Source organism: Littorina saxatilis, linkage group LG10, assembly GCF_037325665.1.
Source record: "Littorina saxatilis isolate snail1 linkage group LG10, US_GU_Lsax_2.0, whole genome shotgun sequence".
In the NCBI taxonomy this organism is placed as follows: Eukaryota; Metazoa; Mollusca; class Gastropoda; order Littorinimorpha; family Littorinidae; genus Littorina; species Littorina saxatilis.
The window spans coordinates 34,491,417-34,510,600 of NC_090254.1; the positions used below are offsets into that span (position 1 = coordinate 34,491,417).

The 19,184-nt window shown below is 46.8% G+C and overlaps 1 protein-coding gene across 12 annotated transcripts in view; it reads left to right on the plus strand.

Moving 5' to 3' along the window:
* LOC138978661 (basement membrane-specific heparan sulfate proteoglycan core protein-like) overlaps nucleotides 1-19,184 on the plus strand; it is a 307,598-nt gene that overhangs the window by 240,750 nt on the left and 47,664 nt on the right. For all 12 annotated transcript variants that reach the window (XM_070351439.1, XM_070351441.1, XM_070351449.1 and 9 more), the window contains 8 exons: nucleotides 2,412-2,555; nucleotides 3,870-4,010; nucleotides 4,721-4,866; nucleotides 6,403-6,520; nucleotides 8,783-8,906; nucleotides 11,876-12,033; nucleotides 12,760-13,035; nucleotides 13,678-13,785. In XM_070351439.1, the coding sequence (XP_070207540.1) occupies nucleotides 2,412-2,555; nucleotides 3,870-4,010; nucleotides 4,721-4,866; nucleotides 6,403-6,520; nucleotides 8,783-8,906; nucleotides 11,876-12,033; nucleotides 12,760-13,035; nucleotides 13,678-13,785 (1,215 nt within the window). The remainder of the gene's footprint in view (nucleotides 1-2,411; nucleotides 2,556-3,869; nucleotides 4,011-4,720; nucleotides 4,867-6,402; nucleotides 6,521-8,782; nucleotides 8,907-11,875; nucleotides 12,034-12,759; nucleotides 13,036-13,677; nucleotides 13,786-19,184) is intronic.

Sequence of the window (19,184 nt, forward strand, 5' to 3'; positions counted from 1 at the left end):
GAATTTCTGTGAGGTTACCCTCATGGACTATATAAAATCTTATCCTTATCCTTATCCTTATCCTTATCCTTATCCTTATCCTAACTGAAGTTTGGAGCTACACCGGAACCCCTTTTTCTGTCCACTATCTATGCTCATTTATTTCCATTTCAAGACTTGATCCTTCCTTGTTAAGATCTGATTTTCTCATATTTTTAGACGTCTGAAAATGGAGTCCGCTTTATTGTAGAACCTCCCTTTGAAGACCCCCCCCCCCCCCCCCCCACCTTCCCCATTTAAGACCCCTCTATTTAAGTACCGTATTTGACGGACTACAAGCCGCGACTTTTTTTCCCAAAAAATCGCATTGCGGCTTATAAAAAGATGCGGCTAAAACGTTACCTAAACTTGAATAGCATTCACCTAATGGAAGTCGCCGCGGATTTTCATTTCGCTCGATTAGTGTTTACTGGTACTTTATTAGCTCTCTACTCAAGACTCGGCGCTTTTCTCTTTCTTTCGCGAATCTTCGTTTGTCAACAAGACGTCGTGAAAAGATAGCGTACAGAGAAACACCGGATGTATCAGGATCTCGCGCGCGCAAGATTTCGTTTTTTTGTGTCTCGCGATAGTTGGAGGAGCGAGAGCCGCCATGTTGTGTTTTCGTCTGCTCGAAATGTGCGCAAAAGTCGTAAATCATCCCAAAAAAGCTTATTCCGGGCGGGACTACATGTGTGTGTTGGTTACAAATTGTGTGTGTGATATTTTTCTTCAAACTTTTTCACTTTTCTTCTTTGTTTCACTTGTTTATTCTCGGAGCCGATTTTGCCAAATACCGTACTTTCGTTTGCATGGTTGTTTTGATTGATTGACACGATCTGATTATATTTTTTTCGACGGCGGCTAATATAGTGACGCGGCCTATACGTGGCTCGTCCCAATTTTTTTGTAAAAAGTCGGGGGTGCGGCTTATAAAACGGTGCGTCTTGTAATCCGTCAAATACGGTACCTTACTTTTTCAGATTTTTTTGTTCATGAAATCAGTAATCTCACCAGTATTTTAACCCCCCGCGGGTTAGGGGGAAGAATTTACCCGATGCTTCCCAGCATGTCGTAAGAGGCGACTAACGGATTCTGTTTCTCCTTTTACCTTGTTAAGTGTTTCTTGTATAGAATATAGTCCATTTTTGTAAAGATTTTAGTCAAGCAGTATGTAAGAAATGTTAAGTCCTTTGTACTGGAAACTTGCATTCTCCCAGTAACGTAATATATTGTACTACGTTGCAAGCCCCTGGAGCAAATTTTTGATTAGTGCTTTTGTGAACAAAAAACAATTGACAAGTGGCTCTATCCCATCTCCCCCCTTTCCCCGTCGCGATATAACCTTCGTGGTTGAAAACGACGTTAAACACCAAATAAGGAAACAAATAAACCAATATTTTCAGACTCCCTTTATTCTGTTTTACGAAGATGATACAAATCACAATGTTCGACGTTTCGACCATAGGGTCTTAATTCCTCAGGGACACAAAACACAAAATAGAGCAGATAAAAGTAGAGGACAGACGATAAAACGGAAAGAAGAACAACAGATGTCACGATTCACAAACCAAAACAAACGGACAGAGGAATCAGTATTTTTGGGTCTTTTTATCTCGCTCTCACCATTGTTCTGCTTTAAAAGCAGGGCTCCCCACGGACGCCCCTCCTAGTGCGGCCCGGGACCCCCACTTTTAAATTTTAGAGGGTCCATGGACTCCCACTGCAGTATTTTAGAGGGTCCCAAGGGTCCAAAAGCCGAAAAGTCCCAGTGTACTTATAAAACATTGTGGTCACGTATAGTCTACTGCGAAGTGTCGATTGCAGTCTGAAAATGGTATCTACGGTACGCACGATAAAGAAAATTTAGTGCGTCTTAGGACCCGCTCTTTTAAAATCTAGTGCGTCCTGGGACCCCCTCCATATATTTCTAGTACGTGTTTTCGGCTTCTAGTGTGAATAGGACGCAGGGACGCGTGCTATGGGAAGCCCTGTTTAAAAGTGTATGTGACTTGTGCCCCACTGGTTGACCTGTGACTTGTGCCCCACTGGTTGACCTGTGACTTGTGCCCCATTGGTTGACCTGTGACTTGTGCCCCACTGGTTGACCTGTGACTTGTGCCCCACTGGTTGACCTGTGACTTGTGCCCCACTGGTTGACCTGTGACTTGTGCCCCACTGGTTGACCTGTGACTTGTGCCCCACTGGTTGACCTGTGACTTGTGCCCCACTGGTTGACCTGTGACTTGTGCCCCACTGGTTGACCTGTGACTTGTGCCCCACTGGTTGACCTGTGACTTGTGCCCCACTGGTTGACCTGTGACTTGTGCCCCACTGGTTGACCTGTGACTTGTGCCCCACTGGTTGACCTGTCCGCTGTTCCCATGTTACAGTGGAGCCTCCCGGTCCCCTGACGATCATTGTGCGTCGTGCTCAGATTACGGCCACCATTGGCTCCGACGTCCAGCTGGAGTGTTACGCCTCTGACGAGAACAACGTCATCCTGGTCTGGTCAAGACAGGGCGGCCTGCCTCCAGGTAACTTGTCTCATTGCTCATCCGCACCTACTCTCTTGCTTTCCCTTTCAGTCTGACAAGTCTGTGTCTGGCTTATAAATGATGCATTTTAATGGTAGGAGTTGTGTGAGAACTGAATGGGTTCTCAAAACAGTGTAATAAATTAAGATTGTTATGTAAATCTCTCCCCCCCCCCCGAAATTGAAATACAGTGCATTATTTTTAAGATGCAGAAAAGCTTCCACTTCAACAAAGTGCATGTGCACTTACCTTCAATGAAGTTGACAACACACTCTCTCTCTCTCTCTCTCTCTCTCTCTCTCTCTCTCTCTCTCTCTCTCTTTCTCTCTCTCTCTCTCTCTCTTTCTCTCTCTCTCTCTCTCTCTCTCTTTCTTTCATACTCACTTTTGCCTGTCACAATTTCAAGGAATTATTGCTAAAAAAAACAACATATGGCTGCCCAAATGGCTGGGTAAAAAACTGCCGTACACATAAAATCCCATTCTTTCATGCATTGAGTGTTTCATTTTGTTTCTTATTTGACCTGTGTGAATATATTATTTCCCTTTTGCTTTGTCCATTTCGAAAGAGAAAACATTCACAGATAAGTTACAGTACCTAATTTATCATCATTTAAATTGTCTTTTGTGTATTTCATTTGTCCACTTTGCAGACTGTTAGGTGGAAGTTCTTGTTAATGTTTCGTTTTGTCGTCTGTCATATGAGCGTTGATGCGTTGAGCTGTCGTTATGCGCCATACATGGCCCAGCTCATCCGGCTTCAGCGTGTTTTTATATCGGAGTGATCCTTCTCCTAGACTGGTGGCTTTACAGGGCTGTCGAGTCCAGTCTACCCGGCTATTTGGCCATAGCTGGCTGGTTTGTTTATCTGAGGTGACCTTCCCCAGGGCTAGAACTTAAAATGCGGCTCTTGTTCGCATTATGCTCCCGTCATTGGACACCTGGGGTATTTCTTGAGTGTAACAGTGCCACCTGTTACCCCGCCCCCTCCTGTTGGAAGCACCGCCAGTTGGTCCGCGACTGCTTATTCGTCCTGGCAAGCCTGGCTTATTTCGCAGCTAACCTCCATATCTGAAGGCCATCACACTATCCGCCACCTGTGAACGCGCCTGGTTGGGGGTGGTCGCCCCTACAGGATGTTTCGTTTTGTAAACTGAGGTTTTAGTTGTGTATGAGTGGGTAAGTGTGTGGGTGGGTGGGTGTGAATGCGTGTGTGCGCATGCATGCATGCGTGCATGCGTGTGTGTGTGTGTGTGTGTAAAAATGTGTACTATTGGCACCTATCAGTGTTTTAGTGTCTTGCTGATGGTTGCAGGTTCCACCCAGGACGGCGGCATTCTGAACATCCCCAACATCCAGCAGTCGTACCAGGGCAACTACATCTGCAGCGGTACCGGACCCACTGGCAGCATCGGCCGCGCCACTGCCATCGTCACCGTCATTCCTCGTGATGATAGTGAGTTTCAGCTGTAATTGTTGTGTAGTCTGGGTGATCAATTCCTTGGTATTGGCAAAACCACTTGAAGTCATGCATTTCTCCCTCTGCAGACACAAAGTTCATGTCTTTATGCTCATTGCATTAAAAGTTAGCTGACCGAATCGCGAAAGCGTTGCTAAAAATGAGGGCGACTGAGCTTGGAACCTTCACTTCTAACGTCTTTTAATACAGTGGTACCTGTGATGTGAAGCCTCTCAGATGAGAGGACACCTCCCAAGAAAGAACACCTTTTGTTCCTTTTACCTGTTAATCCTCAAATTAACCAGGCGAAGTCGACTACGCAAAGTATACTTTGCAAACCTGGTTGCATGGAACTTTAGCACTGAGTTTTTGGTAAAAAGACTTTGCGTAGTCAACTTTGGGCTCAATTAAGGCCCGCCCTAATCCTCACTAAACATGCTACACTTGCTATGACAGGACACCTGAAATTAAAGAACATTTTTGGCTGGTCCCAAGGTGTCCTTTCATCGCCGTTACCACTACACTCAGTGAACATTTAAGGCAAATAATAGAATTACAAATGTGTCAGAATAATGAAATTTTTAAAAAAAAATGAATAGGTAAAAATTTTTTTTACAGTTACAGAAAAAATATGAATAAATGAATACCCCCCCCCCCCCCCAAAAAAAAAGAAAGAAAATACAAACATGGTGAATGTGTGTTAACAGGAGAACCTCCAACAGCCCGCGTGGAGCCAGACATGCAGACAGTGTCGGAGGGTACCACAGGAACGCTGCGTTGTGTCGTCACCGGCAAGCCACGCCCCACCATCACCTGGTCTCGTGCACGTGGAGAACTCACCTCCAATCACGTGGTACGTACCGAGGCAGGGATCAGTTAACCCATAGATCATTGAACAAGATAAACGTACTCACCAGAAACATGGACAAAAAAAAGGCGAAAAAAGACTATTGTCCATGTTTCTTGTGAGTACGTTTTTGTAATTTTTTTCATTGTTTTCTTGTTCTCCTCGCCTGCAGTCTCTTGTTCCTATTCTGATTTTCAAAGATCATTGGCTAGAGTAGTCAGTGAATCATAACCATGATTATAACTCTTTGATCATACCCTTTTCAGGTTGAAGGTCGCTTGTTCATTCCTATGGTTATTGATTCTCTCAGGTGCCAGAAAATTGGTTCAGCACAATTCTCACTTGCACTTGTTGCACAGAATCTTCATCCATGTTAAGAGCGCTTATGTCCCTTTGTTTTTTAACTCATTGTCTCCCGGGTACGGATATATCCGTACCCACTCATATGGCTCTATCTGACCAGGTACGGATATATCCGCTCAGACTTTTAGCTTCAGTCGCTTCCTGTAACGTCCATCAAACGCCTGCATTCCAGCGTGTCGATACACAGTTACTACACAGTTACTACAATTCTGAGTGACCTGCTGCAGCACAGCTGGTCTTGGCTAAAAAAAAAACTTGGTCAACATAGGTGGGGTAGAAATTAAGTGTTAAAGCAGCGTTGGCAAGTTATCTGAAAATAGGCACCTCTGTGTGTGTGCTGGTGCCAGCTGCTGTTCCAAAGCAGTTTTGAAAAAAAAAGTGGTTCACTTTCCCAAAATCGTGTATTAATTAAGGGTTGCACGAAACAGCTAGTGTCTTATTAATATGGTGCAGTAATTGTATGTGGGTGTCTGACACTGTTGCTGTTATAATCCAACAGTCTCTTAAGATTATGTCAAGGCCCTGGAGGATTCACTTTCAGATGACCGTAGATGTTTTCTTGCTTTATTAGTGTAAATTGACTGCATGTTGTCCAGATGAGGAATTAATTACTTTTTATTTTGACGTGGGGATGAGTAACTTGCATGCTGCCCAAGTGCCTGGGAAAGGGGTTAGGCCAACAACAAAAAAATAGTCTGTTTACGGTATCCCAACCGACCCTATTTTTTCGCGCGACCCTAGACTTTTTTTTGGCATTTGGGGGAAAAAGAAAAAAAAAAAGTCTTTGTTTTTTGGCAAAATAACTTACCATCCCGACCTACCGACCCTATTTTTTTTGTGCCTATGTTACCGTAAACAGATTTTTTTTTTGTGCCTTAGATAATGGACAAAAAAATAATCAAACAAGTAGGTCATGTTTTCCTGTAGTTATGATCTGGTGTACTTGTGACTATCACACACAGTTTAAAATCATGCTGAGCTTTCAAGACAAGACAAGACAAATTCTTTATTAACGAGGGTAATAGCATAAGCATAATATATCCAGCCCTCGCCCATGAGAGGGACTAATGTAATGACAACACATGCTAACGTGATGTGTGTGTGTGTGTGTGTGTGTGTGTGTGTGTGTGTGTGTGTGTGTGTGTGTGTGTGTGTGTGTGTGTGTGTGTGTGTGAACAGCCTCAGGGAGAGATGCTGCGAATCACGAGAGCCACCATGGAGGACCGCGGCATCTACATCTGTACCGTCAGCAACATCGCTGGGCGCGCCCAGGCGTCGGGCATTGTTGACATTGAACGTAAGTTCATTTTTTCTTGATCTGGATGTCCATTGGGTGCAGTTCGTGGGGATTTCATCACGGGAGCCGACTTCGGCTATTAGGTGACGGGTGGTGTTCTCATCGCCATTTAAATCAAAGAGACCTCTTCATTATGTATTTTAATATGGTTGTCAATTTTTTTCAGGCAAGATGAATGAAAGTGCTTTTGTGTTCAAGGGGAAATGTGAAGTAGGGTGTAGCTGTATTGACCAAAGCTACAGTGTAATCTCTACTATATATAAACACTAGATGAATACCCGCTTCGCCGGGTACGCGAAGAGCCGAATACCCGGCTTCGCCGGCGCACCGTACGAAGGAAGGGAGATAAACGCGCAAAACACTGGAGAAGATAAGGAAGAGTTACTGGGAATGGATGTACAAAAAAAACAAAATCGGTTCAGCGCTGCGCGCTGAGAGCACGTGTTGAAAATTTTCATCGACCAGATTGTTGAAAATTTTCATCGACCAGATTGTGTTTTGGGTCTACCTGAATATGCCCACCAAATTTGAAGCAGATCCATCGAGAACTTTGGCCGTGCATCGCGAAGTGACCGACAGACAGACAGACAGACAGACAGACAAGCCGTATATAGATATAGATGGATGTAAGTGTGTGTGTGTGCACGGTGTCTGTGGTCGCCTTACCTCAGAGATGGCAAGAGGCAGGAACAAGAAAGTATGCGTGCCCACTACCTAGGAGCTGCAGATGTGACCTGGGTTTTACTGTCTTGATTCATTGTTTGATTTCTCAGATAATGATCGAACCTCCCTTTTAGTGAATACAGCCTATGTAGTGCAAGGCCAGTTCAGTGCCTACTGTTCATCTGTAGCAAGCACATAATACCAGTGATAGAAGAGACGATCTCTATTGCTCCTATGAGAAGAAGAAATAAAGAAAGAAAGATTAACCGGACAGTTCAGGACATTTCTAGAAGCAAAGGGAGGTAACTCCCACTTTTTTTTTTATCCATATAAGGAAGGTTAAACTCTGATAATAACAGGATAGCACACATGTCTTAAAATGCTCAAGGGCTCTGCTAACATCCGGGCAAAGCCGGGCCTTACTGCTAGTACTGTATAAAAAGACAAAGGTCCTCTCTGCCGTCATTACATCATTCAGTCAAGTATTGACTGAATTTAAATTAAACAAGGAAAATAAGAGTGACTGAAAAAAACTGTTATAATATTTTGGAAACATATCAGCTGACAAATACCCACAGGTTTTTTTTACAACCAATTAGGATGTATGGTATGGGAGTTGATTTTTTGTCTTTTACTTTGATCGGCAGCATGTTGATTAATTGTACTTCTATGAATGGGATTTTTGGCATAGGGTTAAGGTCAGAATGATGTTGGTCCAGATCAGCTAGTCATGTGCTTCAGACTTGTACTCTGACTGACTGAAAGTTTCGTTCTGCTGAAGACGATGTTAAGGGATAAAGCAGAATGATTCAGGGCTATAGAATTGTCAGTGAATTTCATTGGTACGTCTTATGAAAATATTTGGTGGCGAAAGCATAGCTATGCTATAATATTTGTTCTAATATGATAAAACAAAGACAGGAAAGATTAGTTTATGGAACATTTAATTCTGGACAAGATGAAACATTCACGAGTATGTCAAAGTAGATTAAAATCAGAAATAATTATGAGACAAATTAATACAAGAAGTAAGCTGAGTAGGCGTTGAATTTAATTGAACTCTAAGATGGTAAGATATACCAAAAACAGTGTTTAACGGGGAAAACTGAAGAGGAGCTACTGTTGATTCACACACAAATTGGTTGGGAAACCCTATACTGTTATATTTGTTCTAAAAGGATGAAACTGTGCTGTGATATTTGTTCTTAAAGGATGAAACTGTGCTGTGATATTTGTTCTAAAAGGAGGAAACTGTGCTGTGATATTTGTTCTAAAAGGATGAAACTGTGCTGTGATATTTGTTCTTAAAGGATGAAACTGTGCTGTGATATTTGTTCTAAAAGGATGAAACTGTGCTGTGATATTTGTTCTAAAAGGATGAAACTGTGCTGTGATATTTGTTCTAAAAGGATGAAACTGTGCTGTGATATTTGTTCTAAAAGGATGAAACTGACTGCTGTGATATTTGTTCTAAAGGGATGAAACTGACTGCTGTGATATTTGTTCTAAAAGGATGAAACTGTGCTGTGATATTTGTTCTAAATGATAGAACGGATGTTTGACAGTGTGACTGTAATGAGCCGTGATTTGCCTGTACAGGTCGGCAGTCCCCAGTGATCGAGCTGTTCCCTCAGGAACCCCAGACCATCCAGCCAGGAGGCAGCGCCCTCTTCCAGTGTCGTGTGACCGGAGGCATACCTGCCCCCACAGTCACCTGGTCAAGGTACATGGGTCAGATTCTTCCAGTATATGCCGGAATTCCGGAATCAATTATGGCCTTTTTTGTTCTTTCTCTTTATTTTTTTCTTCTCTTTTTGTTGTTGTTGTTGTTGTTGTTGTTGTTGTTGTTGTTGTTCGGTTCAGGATTCATGACATTTTTCAGTCCCACCCATAAAGATATGATGTTTTGGTGATATGATGTTTTGGTGATATGATGTTTTGGTGATATGATGTTTTGGTGATATGATGTTTTGGTGATATGATGTTTTGGTGATACAGCAGTCCCTGCAATGTACGGCCCCCGGCGTGAGCGGACACCTGACATGTACGGACACATTTGCTCGGCACGGAGTGTTTTCCTTCTATATTTGCCCCCCCTTAAACGGACACCTGCAAAACGTGGACGCGGACACTCATTTTCGGTCCCAACAGAAGGTCATACCTGTAACCCACCGGATAGTAGTGGGACAGACCATCGTCAAATTTTCACCACAACAAAATCGATAACAGAGCAGTCCGGCTCTTGGTACAAAGATCACAGCCGCAATGGCGTGACGACAGTCACTGGTAACTTGAGTGCACCTGTACCCATCAGGAGGGGGGGGTAGTTTTGGTCAGGAGTGGAGTACATGCGAAGATGCCAACATGAAACTGCACTGTGCTCTTTATTCTTGTCTGTTGGACGTAAACAACAGAAACCACAGTCGATGAAGGTCCTGAGCGAAAGAGAGTGAAAAACCGGCCACAGTTCTCAGCATCGTGTGTCTGTGTGTAACCTCTTTCATTGACAAGATACTCTTGTTTCCCCTCAGCCTTGACCAGTGAGTCGGTTGCCTAATCTGTGAACCCTTCAGTTGTCTTGCTTTGTCAAAAGTTACGACACAGTCAACTGGTTTTGCTCTGAGTGAACAGTTGGAGCTGACTTCTCTGGCCACAGCCCCAAACAGTACATGGCTGGAGGGAGTGAGAGAGAGAGAGAGGGAGGGGGGGTGGAGGGGTAGCTGGCTAAACTCTGTGGGGTGTCCGGTGTCACTGCATGTCAGCAGGAAGAGCATTGGAGAGAAATAGAGAGGTGTACTCTTCCACACAATTTCCAAGCATCAGTTGTCACGGCTTGGGGTAGGCATTAGTGAGGGAGAGTGGGAGCTGTGTTATGTACAGTGTATTTCCGACTGAAGAGTGAAAAGTCACTGCCATGCCACATGATCGGCATGCAGTCAATAAAGCCGGACAAGATGAAAATAAATTACATGATTATGACATGCAGCTCTATCTGCTGCTATTTATTCAAACTGGTGTTCAAGCTTATTCTTGCAAAGCATCTGCACACGCTCCTCTGTGCTGTGTTTGTGTGGCTGCTTTCGTATGTCAGTGCATGGTGAGTGTGTTCACTGCCTTGAGGATTTATTTTATCTCTTCTTTTCAACACTTTTCATACAAATCATTTTTACAGAACGTTTAAAGAAGTATTAGGAGTTTATTGTTTAGTAGCCACAAGAAGTGATTAGCATAGACTCAATCCTGTTGTTTGTGTGTCTCTGTGTGAGTGTATGGGGGAGGGGGTGGTGTGGTCACCCCTCCCGTGACCGGACACCTGCAATGTACGGACAGTTTTGCTATGGCCCAAGGGTGTCCGTTCATGAGAGGGACTGCTGTATGATGTTTTGGTGATATGATGTTTTGGTGATATGATGTTTTGCTCACCGATCCAAACACAGATAGACGCTGCTAATGTTCCAAAATTCAGAATAAAAAAACAAGGATGGTAAGATATTGGAAAATTTAATGAATGTTTTGTTTTGTCCTTAATTAAACATTATAACTTGTGAATGTTTTGTTTTGTTGTTATAAATTGAACGTTCCAATAGGCCGGGGATGTAGCTCAGTCGGTAGCGCGCTGGATTTGTATCCAGTTTGCCGCTGTCAGCGTGAGTTCGTCCCCACGTTCGGCGAGAGATTTATTTCTCAGAGTCAACTTTGTGTGCAGACTCTCCTCGGTGTCCGAACACCCCCACCGTGTGTACACGCAAGCACAAGACCAAGTGCGCACGAAAAAGATCCTGTAATCCATGTCGGAGTTCGGTGGGTTATAGAAACACGAAAATACCCAGCATGCTTCCTCCGAAAGCGGCGTATGGCTGCCTAAATGGCGGGGTAAAAAACGATCATACACGTAAAATTCCACTCGTGCAAAAAACACGAGTGTACGTGGGAGTTTCAGCCCACGAACGCAGAAGAAGAAGAAGAACGTTCCAATGACTAACCATTCTTCTTTTTTTAATTTTGTTCCACACAACGTACCAGCAGTTATATCATTCTTTTTATTTTTAGCCATGGAGTCACTTACAGTGAAATCCAGACCTGCTTTTCTCAGATTGTTGGTGGTCTTGTAAAGCCTGTAATTAACTGGGCGAAGTCGACTACGCCAAGTGTGCTTCGCGAAGCACGGCCGCACAGAGCATTAGCACTGAGTTTTCGGTGAAAAGACGGTGAAGTCTTTGCGAAGTCGACTTGGGACTCAATGAAGGACCACCTTAAGGGGGTCACTGAATCTCTGTTTGTTTGTTTGTTTGTTTGTTTGTTCGTTCATGGGCTGAAACTTCCACGGCTTTTACGTGTATGACCGTTTTTACCCCGCCATTTAGGCAGCCATACGCCGCTTTCGGAGGAAGCATGCTGGGTATTTTCGTGTTTCTATAACCCACCGAACTCCGACATGGATTACAGGATCTTTTTCGTGCGCACTTGGTCTTGTGCTTGCGTGTACACACGGGGGGGTGTTCGGACACCGAGGAGAGTCTGCACACAAAGTTGACTCTGAGAAATAAATCTCTCGCCAAACGTGGGGACGAACTCACGCTGACAGCGGCCAACTGGATACAAATCCAGAGCGCTACCGACTGAGCTACATCCCCGCCCACTGAATCTCTGTGAGCTAATGCAGTGACTGATGGTGTAATTCTTTGCTGCCAGGGTGGGAGGCAAACAGTTTACAGCCACCACCAAGCTGATGACTGAGAGCGGTGTCATCATGTTTGAGAGAGTGACGGGAGAGGAGCAGGGCAGCTACATCTGTACCGCAACCAACGCTGCCGGCACCATCACGCTCACTGCAACTCTCATCATTCAAGGTCGGTCATTTAGAAAGATTTTTTTTAAAGAAAAAAGGAGAGGGAGGTTGGGGAGGGGGGGGGCGGGAGGGAGGGAGGGGGGATGCAGGTTCAGAAGTAAAAACAAAACACAAATATTAATTACAATGGAGACATTGATTAAAAAGATTAACTTAAATGGGAAATTTAAGACCCAAGCAACCAAGTGATACTTAATTTATGGAAAACTTTGCAACAAGAGCGAACATGATTGAGTGCTAAACAGAGAGTTTCAAAACTCGAGCAAAGGGAACTGAACTGACTTTGATGATTAACGGTGTAGTTACACATTACTTCAAAGAAGATCAAAAGGAAAAAAAAAATAAGGAAAAGAACAAGAATAATGAAAACATCCAGACTGTCTTTAACACTTTCTACCCCTGGCACCTATGTTGACCAAGTGTTTTTTTTTAGCCGAGACCAGCTGTGCTGCAGCAGGTCACTCAGAATGGATGGAATGCAGGCGTTAGATAGACGTTACAGGAAGCGACTGAAGTGACTGTGTGTACTGATATATCCGTACCAGGTCAGTTAGAGTCATATGGGTGGGTACAGATATATCCGTACCTGGGAGACAATGAGTTAAGTGTGGTTGGCTTGAACCATGTCAAATTTTAAGTCCACAGCGGAGTCATGTTTAGGTAAAGAAATAAAAGCGATTATTTTTAAGTAAACAAAAAATGCGTTTAACTTTCATTGTCTTCACAGGACCTCCTAGCGTTGTTGTCACCCCCGGCACCGACATCACGGTCATTGAGGGCGAGCGGGTGAACATAGAGTGTGTGGGAGAGGGAGATCCCACCCCAAACGTCTTTTGGCGATCGGACACCCGTCGTCGCAGCGACATTCTGCCGGAAGCCTACGATCCTGCTCCTGGCACTGCTGGTTTGATCTTTGACCCCGTGGCCACCTCCGATGCAGGCCGCTACACCTGTGTGGCCCGTAACGACCGTGGAATCACCGAGCAGAACGTCGACTTGTCAGGTGAGCGGGCAGGGTCTGTTGTTTGAAGATAGTGACAGTTGAATCTGTCAATAAATACCACTTTCTTTGTCACTATCGCTGCTATTGTGACTTTCCTCACCTCACCTCACCTATGCCTGTGACCCCGTCTGGGGTATAGGCCGCCAATATTGTGACTTTACTCTGGCAAAAAACAATCCTCATCTGAAAGATCGTCAAGTTCTAGCATACGGAGAATGTTACTTTTGATAAAAAAAAAATTCTCAACAATTACACAAATCCACTTTGAATTCTGATTAGACTTTGGCAAACGGAAGTATTAAGCATGGAAAGTAACTCTTAATATCCGTACATTCGAAGTAAACACGAGTTTTCTACCTGAGACCACTATAGGTGCCAAACAACTGCAGGCGCAGCCCGGCGTTGCGTAAGGCTCGGCTGAAACGACTGTATACGCGGCCCGTCACGTAAGTGTTAATGGTCATCTAGAGGTGGTCATTACGGCAGTTGAAAAATGTAATTCCAATTTTACTCTGGGCATAGTTCTGTTTCAAAACTTTCAGCAAGGGGGTATGTTCCGGTTCAGGGCTACGAGGATTTTCCGTTTCAGGTTTAGACATGACATAGCGCTAGCATCTCTGTAACTGAATGTTGGTGTTGCAGTGAACCCTGACGACAACACAGGGGTGGCACCGCTAGTGGACATTGTGGGCCCTGACCGCCTGACCTTGGTGGACGGACAGTCTGTGGAGCTCTCCTGTACTGCCAGAGGTAGGGGCCTGAGTCCCAGTTCACAACCTGTGTGTGTGTGTGTGTATGTATGTGTGTTAGTGTGTGTTAGTGTGTCTGTATGTGTGTGTGTGTGTGTGTGTGTGTGTGTGTGTGTGTGTGTGTGTGTGTGTGTGCAGCTCTCCTGTACTGCCAGAGGTATAGAACCCTGTGTCATAGTTCACTGCGTGTGTATGCGTGTTGTGTGTGTGTGTGTGTGTGTGTGTGTGTGTGTGTGTGCAGCTCTCCTGTACTGCCAGAGGTATAGAACCCTGTGTCATAGTTCACTGCGTGTGTATGCGTGTTGTGTGTGTGTGTGTGTGTGTGTGTGTGTGTGTGCAGCTCTCCTGTACTGCCAGAGGTATAGAACCCTGTGTCATAGTTCACTGCGTGTGTATGCGTGTTGTGTGTGTGTGTGTGTGTGTGTGTGTGTGCAGCTCTCCTGTACTGCCAGAGGTATAGATCCCTGTGTCATAGTTCACTGCGTGTGTATGCGTGTTGTGTGTGTGTGTGTGTGTGTGTGTGTGTGTGTGTGCAGCTCTCCTGTACTGCCAGAGGTATAGATCCCTGTGTCATAGTTCACTGCGTGTGTATGCGTGTTGTGTGTCTGTGTGCTTGTGTGCGTGTTTGTGAGCGTCTGTGTGTGTGTGTCTGTGTGCTTTTTCAAATTAAATAACATATTCTTACTACAACTCACATAAATAGCATTAACTTCAGTTTGATGCGTTAGACATTGAAGCACTGACCCTGGTAACAGGGGGAGATAACTCCCAAAACAAAACAAACCCTTGACAACGGGTCCCGGGAGTTACCTCCCCCCACCGGCTGCCCACGCATGCGCTGGACATACTGCCGGTATAGTCATTCCCTTCTTCAACACGCTAGCGATTAGACGTGTTTGCACTCTGGCTGTTTTCTTCAGCCGCTGGCCTGCCACGGTAGGCCGTTGACCCTTTGAAGTCTGAACGCTTCTTGCCTCTACTACGGTGAGATCTTTCTTGTTTATCTTGTTTTGCCTTGCCGCCATTTGCAAAGTGTATTTTGTTGGGGAACTTGACTCTAACTTGTCGGAGTTTCTTGTTCTTCTCAACTTGGCTTATAACGGTCAGGGCACTGTTAACCGGTGCCGGCCGCCATTTGCATTTTGTAATTGTTGTTGAAATTTTTGCACTTCGTCTTACGAAGTTTTTCTGTTTGTCAACTTGGCGCTTTCAGGTAGGAGCACCGTTGTTTAGGTGCCTGCCTTCTTTTGCTTGATTATTTTTGGGTTGTGAAACTTTTTGCTCCGATTTCTGGGGTCTTTTGTTGTCTCAACCTACTGTAGGCAGAGCGCTGTGTTACAAGCGCATGCCGCCATTTGCATTTTTGTTTTGTCTGCCGGTTGCGGAACTTTTGACTCCGATTTCTGGAGTTTTTTGTTACTTCAACCTAGTGTAGGCAGTGCCCGGTGTTACGGGTGCATGCCGCCATTTGCATTTTTGAATTTTGTATTATTTTTGCGAAATTTTCTCGTTGTGACTTGTCATTTCGATGGCGGACAAGGATAAGAGCTCTGCCAAGCAGGTACCGGTGGGGTCGCCGCTGGGCAGTTCTGGGTCTGCGTCTTCGTCTAAAGGTAAATCTAAGAAGTCGCGTTCGAGAGATAAAGATAAAGTTTCGCCGGCGAAACGACCTCTGGTCAATGTGTTTGATCCGGTGAGCAAGGAGTCGTTGCGTGTTTCGATTGATCCTCCTGCTAGCATGCCTGTGTTGTCGCCGCAGGAGAAAGAGACTCAGGCGGTCTCCCGCGATGAATTGTTTGCTCTTTTTTCTACTTTCAAGGATCAAATGAGGGAGATGCTGGCTACTGACAGGGGTGTGTCTTACTCCACCATTCCAGCTTTGCCTCCAGGGGTTGGCAACGTTGCCTCTTTGTCGAGGATTCTTCCTTCTGCTACGATTACGTCGGCGGACGTTGCTGATCCTCAGCTTTCGGCTTCGGCCGATCAGGTACGTGTTAGTGGAAGTTCGGGGTGTTCGGCGCAAATGCGTGCTGCTCATCTCGACGGTTATTCCACCCTTGACGCTGGGGCCGGTACGTCCGGTCCCTCGTACTTGGGTTCAACTGCTTCGGCAAAGGGATTTCCGGCCACAGGATCTCTTCCGAGAGATCGTGGCACTTTCATTTCGTTACCATCGACTTCCGGTTCACAGCCTACGGGGGTTCCGGTCGTTGGTGGTAACGGCAATCCGTTTCCTGCCTTCACTTCCGCTCAGGCGGCTGTGGTCGGCGGGGGACAGGTTGGGTCGGCTTCCGGTCAAAGCACAGGTGTGTTTCCGGTCGCCTTTCCTTCCGGATTGCCAGCTACCAGTGGTAGCAGCTCGGCTATACCGGCTCCCCTTGGTGTGGTTACACAGGGTTCCGGTACGACGAGTTCATCAGTTCCGTTTAGGGACAATGATGGTTCCGGTCATGATCGGTCTTCATCGGACATCTTTGTTGATGATGGGGATGTTGACGAAGATTGTGGCGACTCTTCTGAGGCGGAACACAACTTTCGGGTTGAGAGGAGTTTCTCACGCGCGCTGAGTGCCGCCGCTGAGGTTACCTCTAGATATTTTGCGGAAGGGGTGTCAACTTCGTCTTCACGGCTAGCAGCACCTCCTTCCGCGTTTGGCGATTTCCGGGGGGACAGTGAGGCTGGTGTCCGCTTCCGGTTTCGGGAGTCTCCCTCTATAGCCTATCAGATGGCTAGGGTCCTGGGTGCCAATTCCGATAGCATCGTTCCTCTTTTAACTGCACATGGGGATGCGCCGGAGTCTGTTCAAAATTGGTTGGCATCGCCGAGTGATTGTTCTCGCATGCCGGCGGATTTGAACCGTAAACCTAGGCTGTACGGGAAGCCTGTTCATTTGATCGATTCTTTCGCGCTTCCAAGTTCCCCGCTTCAGGTCACTCCGGAGCTGGCGAACTTACGGAAGGATGGGTACAAGAAGGAGAGGCCTTCAGTCTGTACCGAAGCCGGTGTGATCGCGATTGAGGAAGCTGGGAGAGTTTCTCTCGAATTGTCTTCCGTGTCTGACACTCTTATTAGAGCGTTGTCCAGATCCATCTCTGTGTCGCTGGAGCCCTTTAAGTTCCGGGACGACGCGGTGGAAGAAGATGTTGTAACTTTGTTAGCAGCTCTTGCTAAGATCGTAGCTGAGCAGACCGCAACTTCGGCCAAGTTGTACACGCAGGCCGTGATGTGGCGTCGCGAAGCTCTGTTGAAGGACTCGAGACTGTCGGATAAAGCCACTGTTGAGGCTTTGAAAGTTTCTCCTTTCGCGAGTCAGAGCCTACTGGGTCCTGAGTCTCTTGAGGCTCTCAGGCGAGAGTCTCAAGATGCGAAGGACTTGCATTTTGTTAAGCTGTCTGAGCTTGCCCTTAAGCAGGGTCAGAAAAAAGGTGGTTCGGCGCCGCCTTCATCTTCTCGCGGCTCTGGGCAGAAGACGAGGTCGCACAGGGGCGGCAGCCGTTCTCGCCCCTACAATAAGAGACCTTCCTTCGGGAAGAAGGGGTCAGGTGGCAAGCCTAACCCCCAATGAAGGCTCCCCGATCCAGCCACTCCCCTAGCCCCTACCCCTTTGGTAGCGGGCGGCCTCTCAAGGGCCGTTCCAGCTTGGTTGGCTCTTACGAGCAACTCTTGGGTTACGGGAGTGGTTCGATCGGGGTTCCGGTTGCTCTGGTTGGAGGACAAGGCCCCTCTAACCAGGACAACACCCAGGTTCAAGTTCCCCGCCGATCCAGAGGCTTGTGCCGTTATTCAGGCGGAAGTTCTACTGCTCTTGCGGAAGCAAGCGGTAGAAGAGGTCATCGATCGTCGGTCCCCTGGCTTTTACGGGAGACTGTTTGTCGTCCCGAAAGCGTCAGGGGGTTGGCGACCGGTGTTGGATCTGTCTCCCTTGAACGGCTTTCTCCGGAAAGTTCCGTTCAAGATGGAGACTCCAGCGTCTGTCAGGGAGGCCCTTCGTCCGTCGGACTGGGTCACTTCCATCGATCTGACAGACGCGTACTTCCACATTCTGATGCACAGGTCAGATCGAAAGTGGCTGCGGTTCCTGTGGGGCGACAGGGTGTTCCAGTTCAGGGCGCTGCCGTTCGGGCTTTCTTTAGCACCCTGGATTTTCACCATGATAGTGCGCCAGCTTTGCGCGTTAGTGCGCCAGAAAGGGATTCGTCTCAGAGTTTATCTGGACGACTGGTTGATTCTGAGTCAACAAGAGTCCCTGTGCGAGCAGCACACCCAGATAGTCTTGCAGACTGCGAGAGACTTAGGTTTCTTCGTGAACCAAGGGAAGTCCGACTTGGTTCCCTCTCAGGAGTTCACTTATCTGGGCATGGTGTTCGACACCCTAGCTTGGACTGTGCGTCCCGCCCAGCGGAGGATAGACAAGCTGCAGGATCTGGTCAGGTCTCTGTCAAGCCTCCGCCACGCGCCTGTCAGGGTGTTGGCGTCACTCCAGGGCCAGATGGAGTCGATGTCTACCCTGATTCCTCTGGGCAGAGTTCACAAACGCCCGTTTCAGGCGTTTCTGAACTCTGCCTGGGATCCAGCCTCGCAAGGTTGGAATCTGTCTCTTCCTCTTCAGGGATGGTTCCTGGAGTCAACAAGGCAGTGGTTGGATTCGGCCTGGCTGGCTCAGGGCGTTCCGATTTCCTTGCCCCCCCCGGAGTTGCATCTTTTTACCGATGCGTCCCTTCAGGGTTGGGGAGCTCATCTGGAGGGGAACACAGCTTCCGGTCTTTGGGACCAGGATCAGAAATCGTTGCATATCAACATTCTGGAGTTGGAAGCAGTGCGCCTCGGGCTTCGGGAGTTTGTCGCCTCGTTGCGGGGCAAGCATGTGTTGATCCACACGGACAACACAACTGTGGCAGCGTACCTGAACAAGCAGGGGGGTACGCGCTCGCTTGTTCTGTCCAACAGGGCTTGCGAGATTCTCGCTTGGGCGTTCCTTCAGGGAATTGTGATTTCAGCGAAGTGCCTTCCGGGGTGCCTGAACATCTTGGCAGATTCACTCAGTCGCACTTCGCAGATCCTGCACTCGGAGTGGACTATCGCACACCAAGCACTGCGGCGTCTGTGGACGCAGGTGGACAAACCCCTCGTGGATCTGTTTGCCACCCGGTTCTCTCGGCGTCTCCCAGTCTTCGTGTCTCCAGTGCCCGACCCGGAGGCTTGGGAGGTCAACGCCATGGAAATAGACTGGAAGGATCTGGTAGCTTATGCCTTCCCTCCCATTCCGTTGCTGAGCAAGGTTCTGAGAAAGGCGGACTTGGAGAAGCCAAGGCTGGTTCTCATAGCGCCGTTGTGGCCGAGCCAGGCGTGGTTTCCGGACCTTCTTCGTCTAGCCGACGGTCCACCCATTCCTCTCGATCT